This window comes from Megalops cyprinoides, chromosome 16, assembly GCF_013368585.1.
Source record: "Megalops cyprinoides isolate fMegCyp1 chromosome 16, fMegCyp1.pri, whole genome shotgun sequence".
Lineage (NCBI taxonomy): Eukaryota > Metazoa > Chordata > Actinopteri > Elopiformes > Megalopidae > Megalops > Megalops cyprinoides.
Window position 1 is genome coordinate 14,439,142 of NC_050598.1, and position 18,179 is coordinate 14,457,320.

The following is an 18,179-nucleotide window of genomic DNA, read 5'->3' on the forward strand; positions in this document are numbered from 1 at the left end:
CAGAAATTCTGTAAAAATACGACTTACCAGTTAGACCCTTATTGAATTACAGTCAGGATCAATGCTTGTTGTAGGAACTTGGGGATACAATGGTATAGTTTTTTTTTTAATAAGTTCTTACATCCAAATTGGAATACTTTTATTTTGTAATTATTTCTGTATATGCAATAATGAATTGATGTAGTTTTGGAAGTCACAGTCTACATATTATTTTCAAAGTACTGCAGTTCCCACTTTTCAATAGATGTGTACCATTTTATCTTGGAAAATAGACTCAGAAGTTATCCATTGATAATTTTGACACATTGGGCCTGCTTATCATCCAGGATATGGAAGACTGTGCATTGTGGCTGAGCATGCATGTGCAAACAATATCACACTTTTGTGAATTAAATATGACAAATGATCATGTAAATGCCATTAGCTGCACTCCCATGACTCTCACAATAAATTGCTGCCTGCATACCTGCGTCTTTGAATTTGCAACAGACATGGCTCATATCTTGTACCTTGTAAGGCTGACATGGCTGGTGGCAGAGCAGGGAACAATTCCAATTGATATTCATTTTAAACAGGAATGAACTTCAAAGTGGATGCATCAACATGGTTGTAGATGTACTGGTGTGCATGTAGCTTTGTTCTACCCTCTCATTATTTCACGTTCTTCTGACAGGGGATTGCAGCTGTGCCTGGGGTGTCAGAACTACTGGTACCTCTAGTCCAGTTTGATTTAAGACCAGTCTAAGTCCAATTATTGTGCAGATCTGTGCACTTCCTCCGGTCATTGCAGTAGTGGATATAGCAGTATTTAAAAACTTGACATATATGTGTGTGTGTGTGTGTGTGTGTATATTTTTAAAATACTGCTATACACACTACTGCAATACTACAATACTATACACTATAGGGTTGTTCATTTAACTAAAACATTTTATCGAAAAAAGGTTCATTGCATTATTATCGCGCACACACACACACACACACATATATATAATAAATAAGAAAACATTATATATATTACATTATATATAATGTTTTCGTTAAATGAACAACCCTACAATTCGTTTCAATCCATGATCAGGTACATACTATTTTAATACTCTCACACTTTCAGACCAGAACACTTTATATAAGAATGCCAACATCTACCCTACAGTCCTTTACCTCTATGTAAATGTTCATTGCATCATCCTATGCATACACAAACAAACATGCCTACAAGCACAAATATACACACGCCTGCACACATGCACACAGAGTTAATACAGGTTAACAGCTGAAGAGTACTGTTAGTAAAATAATTCATATTTTATTTTATAATGGCGTGGTTGTGTTTGGTATCCTTATAAAGGGGAAGTTACACTGCACTTTAACAGTCTGCATCATAACAATAATGAAGATGACTGCAAGGTGACAACAAAATATGCCTCAGGTTTGACACCATAAATGGTATTCTAACTGAGAGACTGGTGATTTCTGGAGCCGCTAATTCATGCCTCACAAAACAGTGACAAAGAAATCATAACTGTATGGCTGAGGTACCTAAGAGTTGTGAAATCATGTAAATAATTGGTGTAGATTTTATAGGCAAAAGGATTCATCATACAATAGACAAGTAGATTCCCTGTTACCCACACAGACTGTGATCTTTTAAAATGATCTGATTCCCTTCATCCCCCAGCCCCCACCTTCTGCTGTCTCACCACATGCATCATGTTTCAACACAACCGATGGGGAAGCATACATACGTTACATCTCAGCAAGATTTTCCAGCACAATGGATAGATAGGTTACACCTAATTGCATTTATTCCCTTGTTGAATTGTTCCTTTACTCTGAGATCATAACAATAAGAAAACAAAAGAAACAGTGGGTTCCTACACGGACAAGCTTTAGATCATTGATTTCAATACATGTATTGCAACCACCTCTACAAGAAACGACCAGATTCTCACATATCATAAATTAATACTTCACTGATATCAGATGGCATTTATTTAAAGCATGCTATGACACATCAGTGTCTTTCTTATTTGTATATCATTTTAATGTGTGTTTGTTCTAATATCATTTTGCACAGGGGTAATGCACATCATACTGAAAACACAAGCATACTGGACATATTTTATCATTATGCATGACATTCCTCTTGGCTTGATGTGAAACCTAACTGTAATTAATGGGCACATCATTAATATGGCTCATATTCAAGTGCATTAAAAGAACAAGCAGGGCTAGCTCCAGTTCCTTTTTGGGACCCTGTGCGAGATCTAATAATTTCAAATTTATAGCGATTAAATGCCCTTTGCTCAATAAGTCACTCACCCAGAGGAATTATGGGCAACACCCCCCACAGATGAACCTCATATATTTTGATAATTATTTATTATCTACTCATTTGTCTCATAAGGGAGCAAGTAAGGGCATCTCCAAGGAAACAAACAAATGCACTGCCTATAAATTTCCTTCATCCTCTCCCTCAAACACATTTTCCCTGAGGTCATCTGGCGTTTCCCTTATGGATAAATAGCGACTGCTTTCCATAAATCCCAAAGCTGTGAAGCAGTCATTACCTCAGAGTGGTCCTGGAATCTATCTTGTAGAATTTACTGCCATTGAGATCCTGTGATTGTGCTTGCCTGCCAATGGAAGTGACATAAGCTGCCAATGGCAGTCAGCCCCCTCAGCCCCCTGTCCCAATCCATTCAAAAACTAAAACAAAGAAATACCTATACAGTGCACTGGAAAAGAAGGATGACATACAGCAGTCTGGTTTGGGTAATACAACAAGCTGAAATGCCATATTTATGCATCACTGTCAATGATATCACAATTGATGATGTCACTGCTTGTTGGATAACTGCACACGGCCGCTGCACCTGTCTCAGAGTTTGATACATTAGTGCATCACTGGTCACACAGATGAGCAAGAGGCCCTGGAGGTAACCTTTAATTCAAGTGCTGTAACGCAATTTATTACCAGTTTCCACATCATTTACCTGACATCGTTGATCCAGGCTGACTTACAGCTTATGAAAACTAATGCATTTGTAGATATAAATGCAAAGTCATATGCATCAACACCAAACAGTCGGTAATTACTAGAGAATGATTGTAAATCAAGGACTAAACAATTTTTCATAATAAAAAAAATAATTAACTAACTAAATAACAACACCACAATTATTAACAACAAAAGCAAGAATGACACAAACAACAAAATGGGAAGGGACCTCTTTAGCTGAACGAAAGACAACAAGAGCATTATGGGACGGCAAGACGACGCTGTGTTTTCCAAGAGCGTGCACCGTGGGCTCGGTTTTCTGACAGTCTCAGAGGAATGCCCGCACAACCTAACCCCACAATCATCACAGCACTCTCCCTCCAAGATCCACTGTGGTCGATGAAGAGCACTGTGTCGGCATGAACTGTCATCTTCAATCTGCCTCCACGCTTTCAGACATGGCGACCAGCAGGGGCCTTCCTGCAACTGCAGATGGGTAAGTCCAAAGCAAATAGGAAGAGACGTGTGGAGGCTAATCAGGACTGACAGCCACTTCTTTTCTGTTCAGAACATTTTTGCCAGGATCCATGCCACAAACACCATGCACAACATTTTTTTTTTTGCTTTTGCAAAACACGGCAAAACACAATTGGTTCAAATCAGCCCATGATTGCTCCTTCTGTGTATGCCATTTGTGAAACCTTGCTCTTCCACCAACAGTTAATGTCATTAGTAGTAAAGGAATGTTGTTATTAGAGGTGAAGGCAGACCCCCCTGTTCCACTAATACTTTGTCAACCAATAGCTCCTTGTGTCAATTTGAGATAATAGAATTTCAGCCCTTACAAGGCTTATTGGAGTTTTCCTTCCAATATATAAAATTTCCAGACCTTTCCCACAGACAGTGCTAGAGATCCTGTCATTATGGAATTCCACACAGCACATTTCAATTACACTACCGACGCTTGTTCCAATATATTTTTGGAGGTGGGACTCTATATATATAAAAAGCTTTAACAATGTGTCCTTCAGTTGGTTGGCGATTATTCACTGGGAGAGACTAACATGGAATGGTGAGATAATTGAAATGCTTTCTCTCACAGTTTCTAAGACAGACGTTGAGAGGACCTGACAGCGTGTCTGGAGCCAGCAGTAATTATTGGCAGGCAACACATTAAAATATTTCTAGCATTTCAGTGACTGTTTCCAGTACATTATTAGCGCATACCATCAAAAATAGTGTCCTAACCTTAAGACAATTAGCATTAAGATGGCTCACTTCAAATCACTGTATGCCTAGTGTAATCATTGTTCCAAACACTCTCCCTTAGTTTTAGTTTGAGACAGTGATGCCCTGGTGCATTTTGACCTCATTTAAAGCCATGGAAAAATAAGCAAAATAACTATCCCCGAAAACACAATATATCAGAGACATACAAGGAATTGAACTGCTTCAAATATATAAACACGGTATATTTTAATTATCCAGTTCATATTGTTACTGAACCTGAATATGAAAGGGACATAATGAGAAAAGGTACAGATAATATACAGAAAATATATTTAAAAATATCCTCTAAGTTAATGAGCCAAATGATTGCCATTTTCATGGGTGACCCAATTAATTAATTAATAATCAGTGAGATCTGTATTTTCCCAAATATACTTGTAAAATTCATAATTTTCAGACTGTTCTGCTACTGCATTTGCAATTTACAATTTCAGGTGATCTTTACTACTGTAGGAATAGAGATAATAAGGAAATATCCCTGGCCATTTTTCTCACATGTAATTACAATCTCAATGAAAATAATTCCAGTCCAGCGTACAATTGTGTTGCCTATTTCCTTGTACCTTTGTGGTTGTGAGTCATAAATATGAGCCAATCAGCACTGCAGTGTGGGTCAATGATTATATTACTTTAAAGTGGCTTATTTGCTCATGGTAATAATACACTGTTACTGTCAAATGTCTGTCAGCTTACCACAAATGGGGGTTTTAAATGAGTGAGCTTTCTTCAGAATCAGGTTAGCTGTGTTCCTTGGTTGCCTTTGGTAATGAAGGATTATAAAAGCCATTCAGAGAGAACGAATTCAGAGATGAAATGTAACAAATACTGTGGCAAAGTATGAATCCTGTCAGCCTCTTCCACCAGAAAAATATACACGGCTTTTTTGCGATCAGAGGTGACGCCTAAATCTGACGGAGGCCCCCTCCTTCAGGGTATATGATTCAGACATTGATATGCAATCAGTTTAAGACTGTACATGGTTATCCCTTGCAGTATCCCATCCAGTTTTCAGTCCAGTCAGTGGAGCTGGGGTTTCACTGTTAACATTTATTGATTTGCTTATGAGAGTCTCTTACCTGTGGGGAATTAAAATTATTAACATTTTAACCCATTTGTTCAGATGGGATATTGCAGGATCAAATAAACTAATGATGCAACAGCAGTGCCCTACTGGGATTCAAGTCCAGACATCAGGACTATTGCTGCACCAACATATGCTGGTGGACCTGCTCTCAAGCAGTGTTGACCAAGATATTCTCACAACCTCTGAAAAAATCTGTGGCCTATTCAGGCGGTTCGTCTGTGGTTCAGCTGCCTATGAAAACAAATACAGGCTGGCAAGCTTGAACTAGCTTGAACAAGCTTTAACTGGCAGAGAACTTATGCCGACCGCTGGCAATCACTGCCTGAGCATGAAGACGTGGGAGGAGATCTGTATGCTTAGAACTCTGTTCCATATTAATACAAATCTGAGGACATCGTGCTGAAACATCATGAGAAAGACCCTCTTTTGTAAAAGCACACTGGTGTGCACTACCTTCCATATAAAAATTGTATATTAACAAAAAGGTAGGGTGTTTTCTTTGGTGCACATTAGTTCAAATGGTAGAGTCATTTTAGAAACTGGAGGTAAGTCCTACACTAGTTCATCCACTGAGGACCTGGCCTTTTGTTCAGATAATGAATATAAGCAACAGTAAAATTCAACGTTACCATTGTAGGCAGAGCTACTGTTGTGTGGTGACAGCCAAACAGTAGACGTGTGGCTCCAGGTGACTTGTTTGGACCCCCAGTCTCTTAGTTCAACTCTCATCTGTCCAAATCCACACAAAGGTTCCCTCCACCATGTGGGTCCTTTCAGATCCATTCACCAGGTAAGCAGAGCACAAAACACCTCCATTCACCACCAACCATTCAAACTGCCAATACTTTGTGGGGAAAAAAAAAAAAACTAAAAAACAAACATTTGCACAGCGTAAGACTGTATTTTGCAATACAGTCCCAGCTGTAGAAACAAGATAAACACGTATGATATAACACTGATGGATACTGGGGGAGGGAGCTTATCAATCTTGCTGTGCTTGTTTTCCTTTACCACTTGTTGAGTCTTTCAAATATAATCACTGTGTCTGTGTCTGGACTGTAAACGCGGTGTCTTCATTACAGTATCAGCCCATGATGCATACGAGTTGTCAGTAAACATGATTTCAATGGACAGATTTTCAATAAACAAGATTAATTTCAATTACTGTCCAAACTGCTATTCGGGAGGCCCACGCTGAGGCAACATGCACAAACAACAAAAGCCATGAAATGCCCTTCTGAATGAAAAAGCTTAATTAAAATAACAACAGGAAATATTCTCCAGCCGCATATAGCTGTGAGACTTGGCATCTAAAAATGACTTCTTTATGGCAGTAATCTCCTGTCTCTCCTAGGGCTTTATCTGTAGTCAGAAAAAGGCAGTGAATAGCACAGCTTCTTCACAGCACATACAGTAAACTCCCTTGGTAGCCTAACAGAGCAAAGGGTTGATTGAATGGTGAGTTCCAAACAGGCAGGACCAGTATAAGGACTGAAAGGGTTGATTTTGGGCATGGGAGGGGGCTAACCACTCAGAAATAGATATCTGTATTTCCACATTAAAAACATAACCCAGTCTTTCATGTAATGGTGCTAATTGTGATAGCAAGCACACCAAATGTGTTTCCCCTTGGTAGCTGAGATGTTTCTTCTGGAGACTCAATGAAATACATGGTGAGAGGCATGGTCACTAGCAGCATAAAGCACAAACAATGGCGAGGAAGTGCAGGATATTGTTTTCCATCCTTCACAGTTGTTGCAATGCTTCTGTACAAATTTCTTTTTCCTCTAACTGCCAGAGGTAATGCTGGTTCAGTTGTTAAATTCTGTTTATTATTCAGTTGCAAGCATTGCCCTTTATGTGAAAGGAAAAAAAAAGTATTATATTTACCCTTGATATTGTCTTCCGTGGGCGGCTACACTGGCAGCCGCTCTGCCAGAGCTGAACACACAGCAGGGAATCTGATGGCCATGTCTTTATGCCGTTAACCACTATTTATCCAATGATCCACAACAACAGAATGGAGAAATCACACAGTGGAAGTTGATGCTAAAAACATCACTCTTTGTAAAAACCTATGTACTGCAGGGAAAATATATCTCTTAATATCATTTCTCAGTTGTGTAACATTAACATCTTTGCGGCCATTTCAGCAGAAGGATGTTTACAACATTGTCTCTTAAGTGATCAGAGTCTTCTTAAAGGAAAATACCATTGTATTGGGAGACAAAATCAATTATTCAGCACAAATATGTATGACTTCAGAAGCTCATAGCCCTGATTTATTCATTAAATATGGGTTTAAATTTGGTTGTTTTGCATTGTTTGTGTTTGCTCTCCATTTCAGCCACCTGTTAGGTGACCTTGTGAGCATCTGAGGAGAGAGAGCAATAAAGCCAATCCCAATAACAACGAATGAGTTTAATGAGTTTACCATGATTTTAGAGTGCTTCTTTATTTTAAAGGACTCTGAATAACAACTGACAGCTACTTCTTTGCTTTTTTACAAACAGCCTGTTTCATTTCACATTCATGAGCTGTTGTCTTTGTGATCCTTAGTAACAGTAAAGAGTGAGCGTATATGCTGTTTTGAATAATAACTGTATGGTCCAATGGACCATGACTGCAGTGGCTGCTGCAGAAGCAGCTGAGTGATTTGCTTGCATTGTGTTTGATCTCCTGAGCTTCCCATTATTGGCAAGCTCCTCTTCAGAGTCAAAAAATCTGTATCAGCAGCTTAGCACTGTTTGCTTGTTTGATTTTACACATGTGGGTTGTAACCAAAAAGACCCCTAGACATAAATAAATAAATGCTCTTCATATTCAACCAGAGTTTATGGTGGCGGTGATGGTCACACAGGTGTCTTTCACCTTGTGTAAAAACATATTAATAATAAGAGACGGAATATTATTATTGAAGCTATTGCTGAAACTGCAGCAGCAATCACTGTGCTGCAGTGGATAAAGAGGCACAGAAAAGCAGGTCTATTTATCTGTGGTTTTATTTAAAGCTTGCTGGGTCAGCCTGGCCCACTCCATCTATCCAGCGGGGCATTGTGTGCTGGGATCCATCAGCTCAGAGGACAGGACAGGGATCTTGGCTGCTTCAGCTCTCATTAGCGGTGAGCACTGCGAGACAGGCAGCAGCACCCGGAGCTTGATAGTGCTATTAACAACCAAGCAGGGCCACGGGTTCATCTCCCACCCCAGAGCCGCCGACTCCTTAATGACTCACAACCGCCACGTCGCCAGAGCTGGCGCTCCTTTGGAAGCGTAACATCAGAGGTCGTTGCCAGACTCAGATGGGGTCCAGAGGAGTGACATCATCGTATGTGACACGTGTGTGGCCACTTGCCAGAGAGGCAGGAGAGAGACGTGGTGTAAAGTAAGCAAACAGAACAACATGAGAAGGCTTCCAGTCTCACTGGCTTCCCCAGCCAAGCATATGAAAGGCCCGCCTGAGTGAGAAGCTACCTTGAAATCCTGTTAGCCACAGTGCAGAATGCCTGTGCATTCATGTATAGAGATGTGTCTTCATTTAAGATCCATCAAAACTCAATAAACACAATAAAATGCACCTAAATTAAAGTAATAGTAGAGTCCTTCAAATTATACCTGCAATTAAAGGGGTGCTGAAGTCTTCAAATTTGACAGATACACTAACTGGAAGCCCACCTGTAGAGGCCCTTAATACACACACACCACTCATGTTAATGGGCCTTGATTATCGAAATTATTGATGAAGATGGAAGATACATGTACATGTTGACATTTCATAGGCTTCACTCAGTTCTTTTGTTAGATGCTGTGAAATGCATCCTCTCATTACTAAAGTTAGAAAAAGAGAAAACATGTCCAATTAAAGGACACCTTAGACAGATAACAACATTCCTGTGCCACTAACCTCTCAGAAGTTAGCCACGGTCCACTTGCGAATAAAAACTAATGTTAATGTACACCACTTAATTCGAAGAGAAACAATATTGCTCCATGGAATTTTGTGGTAAAATACAGAAAAGATGCCTCTTTGGTGTGCATATCTGCTCTGTGTGATTTGCAAGCAAGCTACTTCATACTGTAGGTCCAGGGCATTTGTTGCCTGGGTAAAATCCTTACATTCTTGTATGAAGTTCTTAAAAAGTATCGTCGCCAACAGTGTTGGGCAGGATAAAGTTGAAACTGTAATACACTAAGCAACTAAGGTCCAGAGTAAGGATAACCACGATTGGGTGTAAGGGTGGGTCACTTAGAAAAAAGCGTAAATGACTACATACTTGGTTTCTCAAGTAACCAATAAGTAGCATCCGCTTACCTTACAGTCCTCGGTGCTTGATCTGACCGAGTAATCCCCCGATAAATACTTGAGAAAGAGGAAGTCAAACTCCTCGTATTTTTCCTGAGCGTGTTGGTCCAGCCTCGTGTAAGCCTCAATGCAGCCGCCGCACACGTCCTCGTCATCAGTACTCCTGCGACCCAAATCCCATATCATGTTCCGAAGACTGCAGTTCAGACCGTCTGGGTTCGCCATCCCCAACAGCAGATCAGAGATGGTGTAAGAATGACAAAAGGAAAGGCTGAAATTGCTAAAGTAAGCCAATAAACTGTCGGATGATAACGTCGATGGAGTTGAAAATGAAGATTCCATGCCTGTTTTCTGCAAACGCAATGTGGCGCAAGCTGACTCCAGGTCTCGGTGAGTTTCGACAGCGGTGCATCGAGGACTTTGAGTGACGAATTTGGTCGAATTTCTTAGAAAAACATCACACTCTCCCCCCTTCGATATTACATGGTCCCCAATTGTTGCATTGCTCCAAGATTTGCGATAGCCCCTATCGCCGGACCTCAGCTTAACTCCAGCACACAGCCAGAGGTGATCAGAGAGGAGGACAGTGAAAAATAAAAGAGATGCCAAAGACATTCGCCATTTCTGTGCCCTCTCGGAATCGGCGCAAGGTTTGTCGTTTTGTTTTGGTGCACAACATATTTTCAGCACGGCATCGTCTTCCCGTCGACACATCCAAACACCCCTGATCATATTTTAGGGGGGAGAAATTTGATCCCCAGCTGTTTTTTCTCCTCTCCAATTTTCTCCCCAAACAATGTCATCTACCTTCTTAGCAGCATGGTGTTGGGTAGTGTTTTCCTCCGGGCTGAAATAAGATGTCAAACCACTTCCCTCACCCTTGTGTCTAATTTTTTTGGACGATCCATTGGAAAAGCGTGAAAAATCCCGACAAATCCCCGTTACACACCGCTCGTTTCAGCACGCTGCAACATTCTAAACAACCTTCTTAGCGCCCTGTTGGACCTTTCGGGAAACGCATAACGCTCTGAAAGATGAAATCTTACCGCTGTCATCCTTGGCTGAAATGTTTCCTCTTATTTTTTCTTCCGTTTGAAGTGCAAGAGGCTGTATTTGCTTCTCGTCATCCTGATTCACCCTTCCCGCTGCCCCTCTTAGTCTGTCGCCATCTTCGGCTTTGCAGAGAACACCTTGAGAAATTGATTAAACTGGGGGGAGGTGGGGGCGTGCGTGCTCACGCGGGCTCCCCGTTTACATCCCCATTCACGCCAGCTCCATTCATACCCAACATCCTGCTTCATTCATCATTTCGCCGGGTATCGCCGTGTTTGTTCCAGGCGTAAAGAACGGTTCAACGTAACGTTGAGCTAATATCGCAGCACCCAGATACACCTTTTGCAGCATTCACCACTGTAATTTGTCCCCACCCAGTGTAAGGTTTAGCGCGAACCCCTGTCTGCTCTGACAGAATGAAAATGCGCCGGCACGAAAGCTTCGATTGCGGTGCATATACTGTTTGATTGAATTAACGATTGACTGCGTTGTAAACGAACCGTAAAAATTGCTCCCAATTTTTGGTGATGCCGTAGCCTAGCTAAATGCGGGGGTGCGTGTATTCGCTGCCTAACGTCTATGGCGATGCTTAAAAGTGAAGATGTCATTTTGTTACTGTGCTATAATAACGCGTGAATCATCACATGAATATAACTATTGGCATGCCTGAGTGGAATTTTCATTAAGGAACAGAATGAATATCACATCAAATTAATTGTAATTTTTAGTTGTTTGGGAAGCTCAAGATATGAAAATGAACGTTATTATAAATTTGATGTAAATGAAACAAACATACCTATTAACATGAACAGTACTAAACTGAGAATGCAAAAACTTCCAAAATTAATGTGGCACAGTAATGTAACACGAAATTCTTCCATCCATAAACTATACTACTACTACTACTAATAATAATAATATATATAGTCGTATAACTTGCTATCATGCGTGAAAGGTGCTGTCCAGTTAAATGGTGCTGAAGAAAAATTCGAGTTCGAAAACATGAGAATTTCTCCCGTCCAGCAGCTAAATCTCGTTAAGATTTGAGTGAAAGACACAGACTGCTTGATTGTGTCTGAAGTGTAATAGGGACAAAGTAACCCAATTTTAGAATGTAGTAGACCACATTTATAGAATGTTGACAGTGACTTGTACGTGGTGTGGATTACCCACCTAAATGGCTAGCGAAGCTTAGGCGCCGATTGTATATTTTGTGAATATGATGTTGCTGCTGCTGCTGCTGATGATGATGACGACGATGACTATTATTATTATTATAGTACTACTGATAATAATAATTAGTGTTTACAAGCAAACATGTTATACCAGTTTATGGTCTAATAAACAATGTATTATTGTAGTATGTGGTGTTCAAAATGTTTTCATATTGGAGACGTAATGGAATTTATGAGGAAAACACAGTTAAGGGTAGATTTCATAGTGTGCCACAGGAGCACCCTTGTAAAGTACATTTTTGCTTGTGCTACCACATTTCATTTCAGTAGGTCTTTGTTGTTCTTGAAGGGCAATACTTACAACATGGGGCAGCAGTGTAGCATAGTGGTAAGGAGCAGGACTAACCAAAAGGTTGCTGATTCAATCCCCCGGGGCACTGCTGCTGTACCCTTGAGTAAGTTACTTAACCCAGTATTGCCTCAGTAAATATCCAGCTGTATAAATGGGTAAAATGTTAAAAAATGTAACCTATATAAGTCGCTCTGGATAAGAGTGTCTGCTAAATGCCAATAATGTAATGTTTGTAAACACATGGGGGTCAATGCCAGAGTTGGTATGGTTCTGGAAAAACTTCACACAAGAATGATTATCTTAAACACCAGAATGGCTTTAATATCATTAGGGGTGGTTTAATACTGCCAGGAATAAACTGGATTGACAGACGTCACTTCACAGTTAGTAAAAACAGTTTACTAAATCAACGTGACCACCTAACCTCAGAGTGTCTGTTTAGAATCTGGGTGATGGTTTCAGAAAGCATCATAACACCCAACCATTTTCATTAGCTAGCTAACTTTGGTTTAGCTAGACTTTATTAGCAAGTTACAGAAGAGAGTCGAGTGGTTTGCTGTGGAATAGTGCTTGTTAAATTTGTGTTTGTTAGCCGATATTTTTTAGTGTAACTAAGCTTCATTTTGATGATCATTTTAATAGCAACCTTATTTTTCCAAGTGCTGCTACTGCATAAGTTTCTACCTCTGACAAATAGCAGCATGCCTGACTGTAGTGAGACGAGAAAACCCTGGCTGACCAGCTCAGCCTCATATCTGCGGAATGCAGCCAACTTGTTCCATTGCTGTGGAATCCCAATCATTGTCAGCAAATGACATGGCTGGTTTTGTGTCTGGGCTGTAAGCCTGCGCTCAAAGCACCAAAAGGCTAAGTACACATAGGACTTAGTCAAATATTCATAATCTATTAATACTGCATAAACATTTGTATACTCATATAAAGTATAGAGTAAATATACATTGAAATATACTGCATGACTGCTTAGGAGAAAACAAACACAATATGATGCAAATCAGAGTGTGTAGACCAGAATTTGACAGGGAGAGTGAATATGCCATAAAGAATCAAATAAGAATGAGAACATCAAACTAGAGTAAGACATCACCATAAGCTCGATCAAAGATCAGTGATGGGGAAAATACCTTGCATCTTTGGCATTTTTAAACATTGCAGCTACCTCCATATCAACCTCATTCCCCAGGCTCTTTCTCATTCATTGTAAGTCTAGGTTTTATGTTTTAAAATACAAAATGAATTTGTGAACTGTGGCTGATGATCATACTGCCACCTGTGTTTATTTTTTTTTGTTTTTATTTGCTTTTACAAGGTCTCAGCTACATTATAGCAACCCCTGCTGGACAATTATGTCAATTACATCTGCAGACTACAATACATCTCCCCCATTATCACTTTATTGAGGGATTGTTATTGATGGTCATGCTCTTGTTTAATGAAAATACCTTTATTGTTCTAGATATAGGTGCTTCATTTTAAAGAGCTTTCATATGTGCATTCATTTATTCATGTTTCAATGAAGTTTTGCATCTGGCATCCCTTTAGAAAAAATCAATATAAAACATTTTTGTGCTTTATCTCTGCTGTGTGAATCTTATCAGATATTTTAATGCCACTATTTTACATAACCTGGGAAGTGAGACTGTATTCTCCTCTTTCAGTGCTTTCTTCTTCTGTGCTTAATTAATATTTTCTTACCTCTCCTGATCTTTTTCTTTACACTAGTAGTATCGATTCTTAAATCGATAATCAGTTTTCTACAGGACATTCATAACATTCTAAAATCACTGTCATTTGTAAAATACATTATCAGAGATAAGTGCAGGGTTAGGAGAATGGAAAAGACAAACTTTGTCCTATATATAGATTAAATAGTTACTTTAATTCACAGTATTTTGTGTCATTGCATCCTCTGTGTAGTGGCTCAAACACAAACAAGACAGTAAATTTCAAATCCTTCAAAGCTTGTGTGTGCATGCAAGCCCTGAAACAGAATCATTTGAGTGTACCTGGAACAATGATAACTTCAAAAAATGAATTCTGTATTTGATACCGCAACAGTATTTTATGGGGGTAATGGGGGAATAAGGTTGCATAAGTCGTGTGTATTTGAAAGTCATTTTGTGTTCACTTTGGGTTCACTAAACCTCAGAATGAATTTGTTTTTATAGATAAGAGCCCTTGTAATACATAATAATACTTATTTTCTCAGATGACAGATCCACAGTGGGGCAGAAACTGCACTTTTGGTGAATTGACTGCATTTAGTTTTGATGCCCTTGGCTCTCATGTAGGGAGTCAACAGGAAGTAACTTTCTGGAAGTCATTTGGGTCGAGAAAAACATACGGAAGGCAAACAAAATGCACTTTCATTGAGATAAGACTCGCTCTCAGTTGCTTAATGGATTATGAAGGAAAAAAAAGTCATCCGGTAGATTAAACATTCATTCATTTCTCCATAAAAAGTGACAAGCTATGAAACTTGCTGGATACAATCCCCTCTGCACAAAATAAAATGTTGTAAACCACTCAGCTAACTGATGGGAATGTAAATATATAAACGTGTGCCTGTTTTACTGTTTCAAAATAGCTTGCCTTTTTATTGAATTATTCATCGTCCTACGAACTTTATCACAACACAACACCTGGTAAAATCAACCCCATTCTATCAAGCTAGTCATTCAATTTAAGGAAGCCATTTCACTGACACCAAAAAAAAAAATCTTTATATTGGCTCAAGGTGATCAGATTTTAGGTCATGGTATGTGAAGCCAAAGTGAAACGCTTTACTTATGTCATGAAATTTAAGCCAAGTGCTCATTGTTACAAATTCAATTATTCCTTTTGCCACAGTATCCACCAATAAGATATGATCCTCACACCATGAGCCATGCCTCGTATCAGTGCTGACTTCTGCCAATAGGGCAGGCCATATTTCTGAGTCTGGGCACAAACTGTCAGGAGAAAGAGTGCAGAAGTCAGGCATAAATGAATCAATACAGATGGCATGTGCACTAAGCCTCCATTTAAACCAAAGCCCTGGTGCTGGGCCTTACACATGTAGTCCCTCCTCTGAAACCTGGTCATGGTTCAGATGAAAACAGACCCTTAGTAGCTCAGTCCCTCTCTTTCTCTCTTTTCTCTCTCTCTCTTTCTCTCTCTCTCTCTCTCTCTCCCTTTCCTCTCCCAGTGGCTCCTTCTTTCCTTGTCTCGGTCTCTCTCTTCCTCTCTAGGCCTCCAGTCAGACCCAAAGCACCACTTTCACATTGCTGTACTGGGTACAGACAAAGCCTTAGTGTCCAAGGGCTCCCATGAGTCCTTCCTCTCATTTCCTACACCAATATCATTAAAGCTCTGTGTTTAAAAAAAAAAAACTGGTTTCGCTTCTAACTAGAATGTTCTGGTAACTCCTTATGTAAACATCAGTCTGGGAGCACATGAAATGCTTTTGCCCGCACTTGATTGAATTAACTTTAAAGTCATCATTAAACATGACTAAGAAAAATGTTTGACTGATTACCAGTTAGCTGGAGGCATGTGTTTCATTTTTCCTGTGAAATTTGATTATTAAAGTGCTGAAACTGTGTAGGGCCAAAAAAGACACCTTAGGCAGAAAATGGTCTAGGTATTTACAGATATTTCATTCACATTACTAAATTACTAAAGTACCATAACCCAAGCTGTAGTACCATAACCCAAGCTTTTAAAATATTTTTCACCACTTCTGTAAAGATGAACTCCTCACAGCCCCTACACGTCTTTGCATGGACATTGATTGATGATCAATATTATCACAGCCCACGTTATCCTTAGACTGTTTATAACCTCCACCTGTAGTAGGTGCAGAGGAGGCTAGAGGGGACTGGAGTTAACTGAAAATGCTAGCATGAGGCAAAAAACGTCAAAATCTGGTGCAGCACCTCTGTACCATGCCTCATGTCTATGTGTTTGTCAAGCACATTATATGTAAAATAAAAGCTTGAGAGGTTCTTTCATAGTTATTTCTCCTAAGGTGTCAATGGCATTTATCCACCTTTACACAGACGCTCACTCCTAAGCACAATAAAGCACAATAAAATATTTTATACATTATCTGACTATAAGACTCAGTTGTATCCAGGTGGGAACATTACAGTAAGTGCTTTGAAGGACTGGGGTGAAGCACTCAAAGTGTATACATAGATCACACACACATAGAGTGACATAGATCACCACGGGCTGCTTTCAGCATTCTCAAATGCTGAATTATAAATTCTGTTTGACCTACCGTAGGTGAAGGCATGAGTAAACACATGAAGATCTGCGAACAGCCATCTAACCGCAGCAGTGTTTCATACATGGTGGCAGAGGCCCTCTTTGGGTGACAACTACCCAGAGCATGGTGTCTGTCTTTATGTGTCATAAAATTATTGTCTACTTTATAAACTGAGGGTAATCTGTCTGTCTTGCTCTACATGTTCTGAGAATGGACTGGTATAAAGAATACACCATAGCTTAAATTTGGGGAGAATGCAGCTTGCAATATTTGGATAGATGTCCTGTTGCTCTTCATCTCTGCAGCTCTTTTTTGGTTTTTGTTTGGAGGCTATTAACATCTTTTCATCCTTACTGAAATTTTCTGTGGCATTAATGCTACATTGTATTGTTGATAGTCTGCTCTAGCTGATGTCTGAGAGAATCTCCCACCCACTTTTATGATGGAAAAATTTGAAGAACTTGCAGGGGTTTGAAGGTTCATCATCAACAGGCGAGATAATCAAGAACAACAGGCAATGCTTTCTACAGGGTGTTTTACCGTCTGCTGCGTTGAGTGACACTTTACTCTTTAGCACTGGCCTGAGATCAGTGGTGACACCAAGAGGAGGACAGTGGGAGGAAAAAAAACAGACCTGTCGCTGCGTGGCTTTGGCGTGAGAACCATGACAGCTCAGCAGGTGTGTGCATGTTTCTAACCAGTCCCTGAAAGGCCCTTCTGCCGGCTCTCTCTCTGACACTGTCCCCCCCATGCTAGGCCAATCAAAACAGAGAGGCCTAAGGTAAACAGCCCCGTCGCGCTGCACCGCGGGTCACCGAGAGGTCAGGAGCCAGCCGAGTGTGATGGCGGCCATTAAAGACAGATGGGCCTCATTAGAATCGCCACAAGGCAGCAGAAGCCAAGCGTTTGCTGACTTGCCTTAGCGGTGTGCGTGCGCTTGACATTACGACGTCCTGCATTTTGAGCGGAGCCTCGACCACTGCCGCTGTCCTTGGAATGTTAAACTTTTCTTGTGTCGTCTACGTCTGGCCTTTCGAGACCCCTTGTGACCTTTGGCCTTACAGGTATCACTGTTCACATCCTTCAGTGTCTGTCATTACTTGTTTGCTAAGCAGATGTCCTCCTTTGCATTCCTGACATTTTTTGACATATTACATTACTGGCGTTTTAGCAGATGCTCTTATCCACAGCGACTTACACGGGTTACAACTTTTACATGTTATCCATTTATACAGCAAGATATTAACTGAGGAAATTTTACCTTTCCCAAGGGTATGGCAGCAGTGCCCTAGTGGGGAATCGAACTGGCAACCTTTTGGTTGCGAGCCCTGCTCCTTACCACTATGCTACACCGCTGCCACAGATTGATAGGCAGCCAATGGAAAGTCCGAGGAGAATACACAAGCCACCCCAGTCATCATCGAAAAACCATGCTCAGACTTGTGATGATGGAAAACTCAGCAGGAGAAGATGGTGGGGGGTTGACATTTGATCAAAGACAGGTTAATCTTGAAAATATTTAATAAAGTGTGGGAGCTGTTTACAGCTGGCCAGCATGCTGATATCATAGGGTGCTGTGTCGGCAGAGAAATCAGAGCAGGTGCTGGAAACAGACCCTTTGATCACCGTGACTGGCCTGATAGGTGAA

At 40.3% G+C, this 18,179-nt stretch overlaps 1 protein-coding gene across 1 annotated transcript in view; it reads right to left on the bottom strand.

Moving 5' to 3' along the window:
• The window catches only part of LOC118791509 (transmembrane protein FAM155B-like), a 60,528-nt gene extending 49,430 nt beyond the window's left edge, over positions 1-11,098 (bottom strand). The window contains exon 1 of the mRNA XM_036548891.1: positions 9,691-11,098. Within this exon, the coding sequence (XP_036404784.1) occupies positions 9,691-10,413 (723 nt within the window). The 5' untranslated portion in view covers positions 10,414-11,098. The remainder of the gene's footprint in view (positions 1-9,690) is intronic.
• Positions 11,099-18,179: the final 7,081 nt, after the last annotated feature.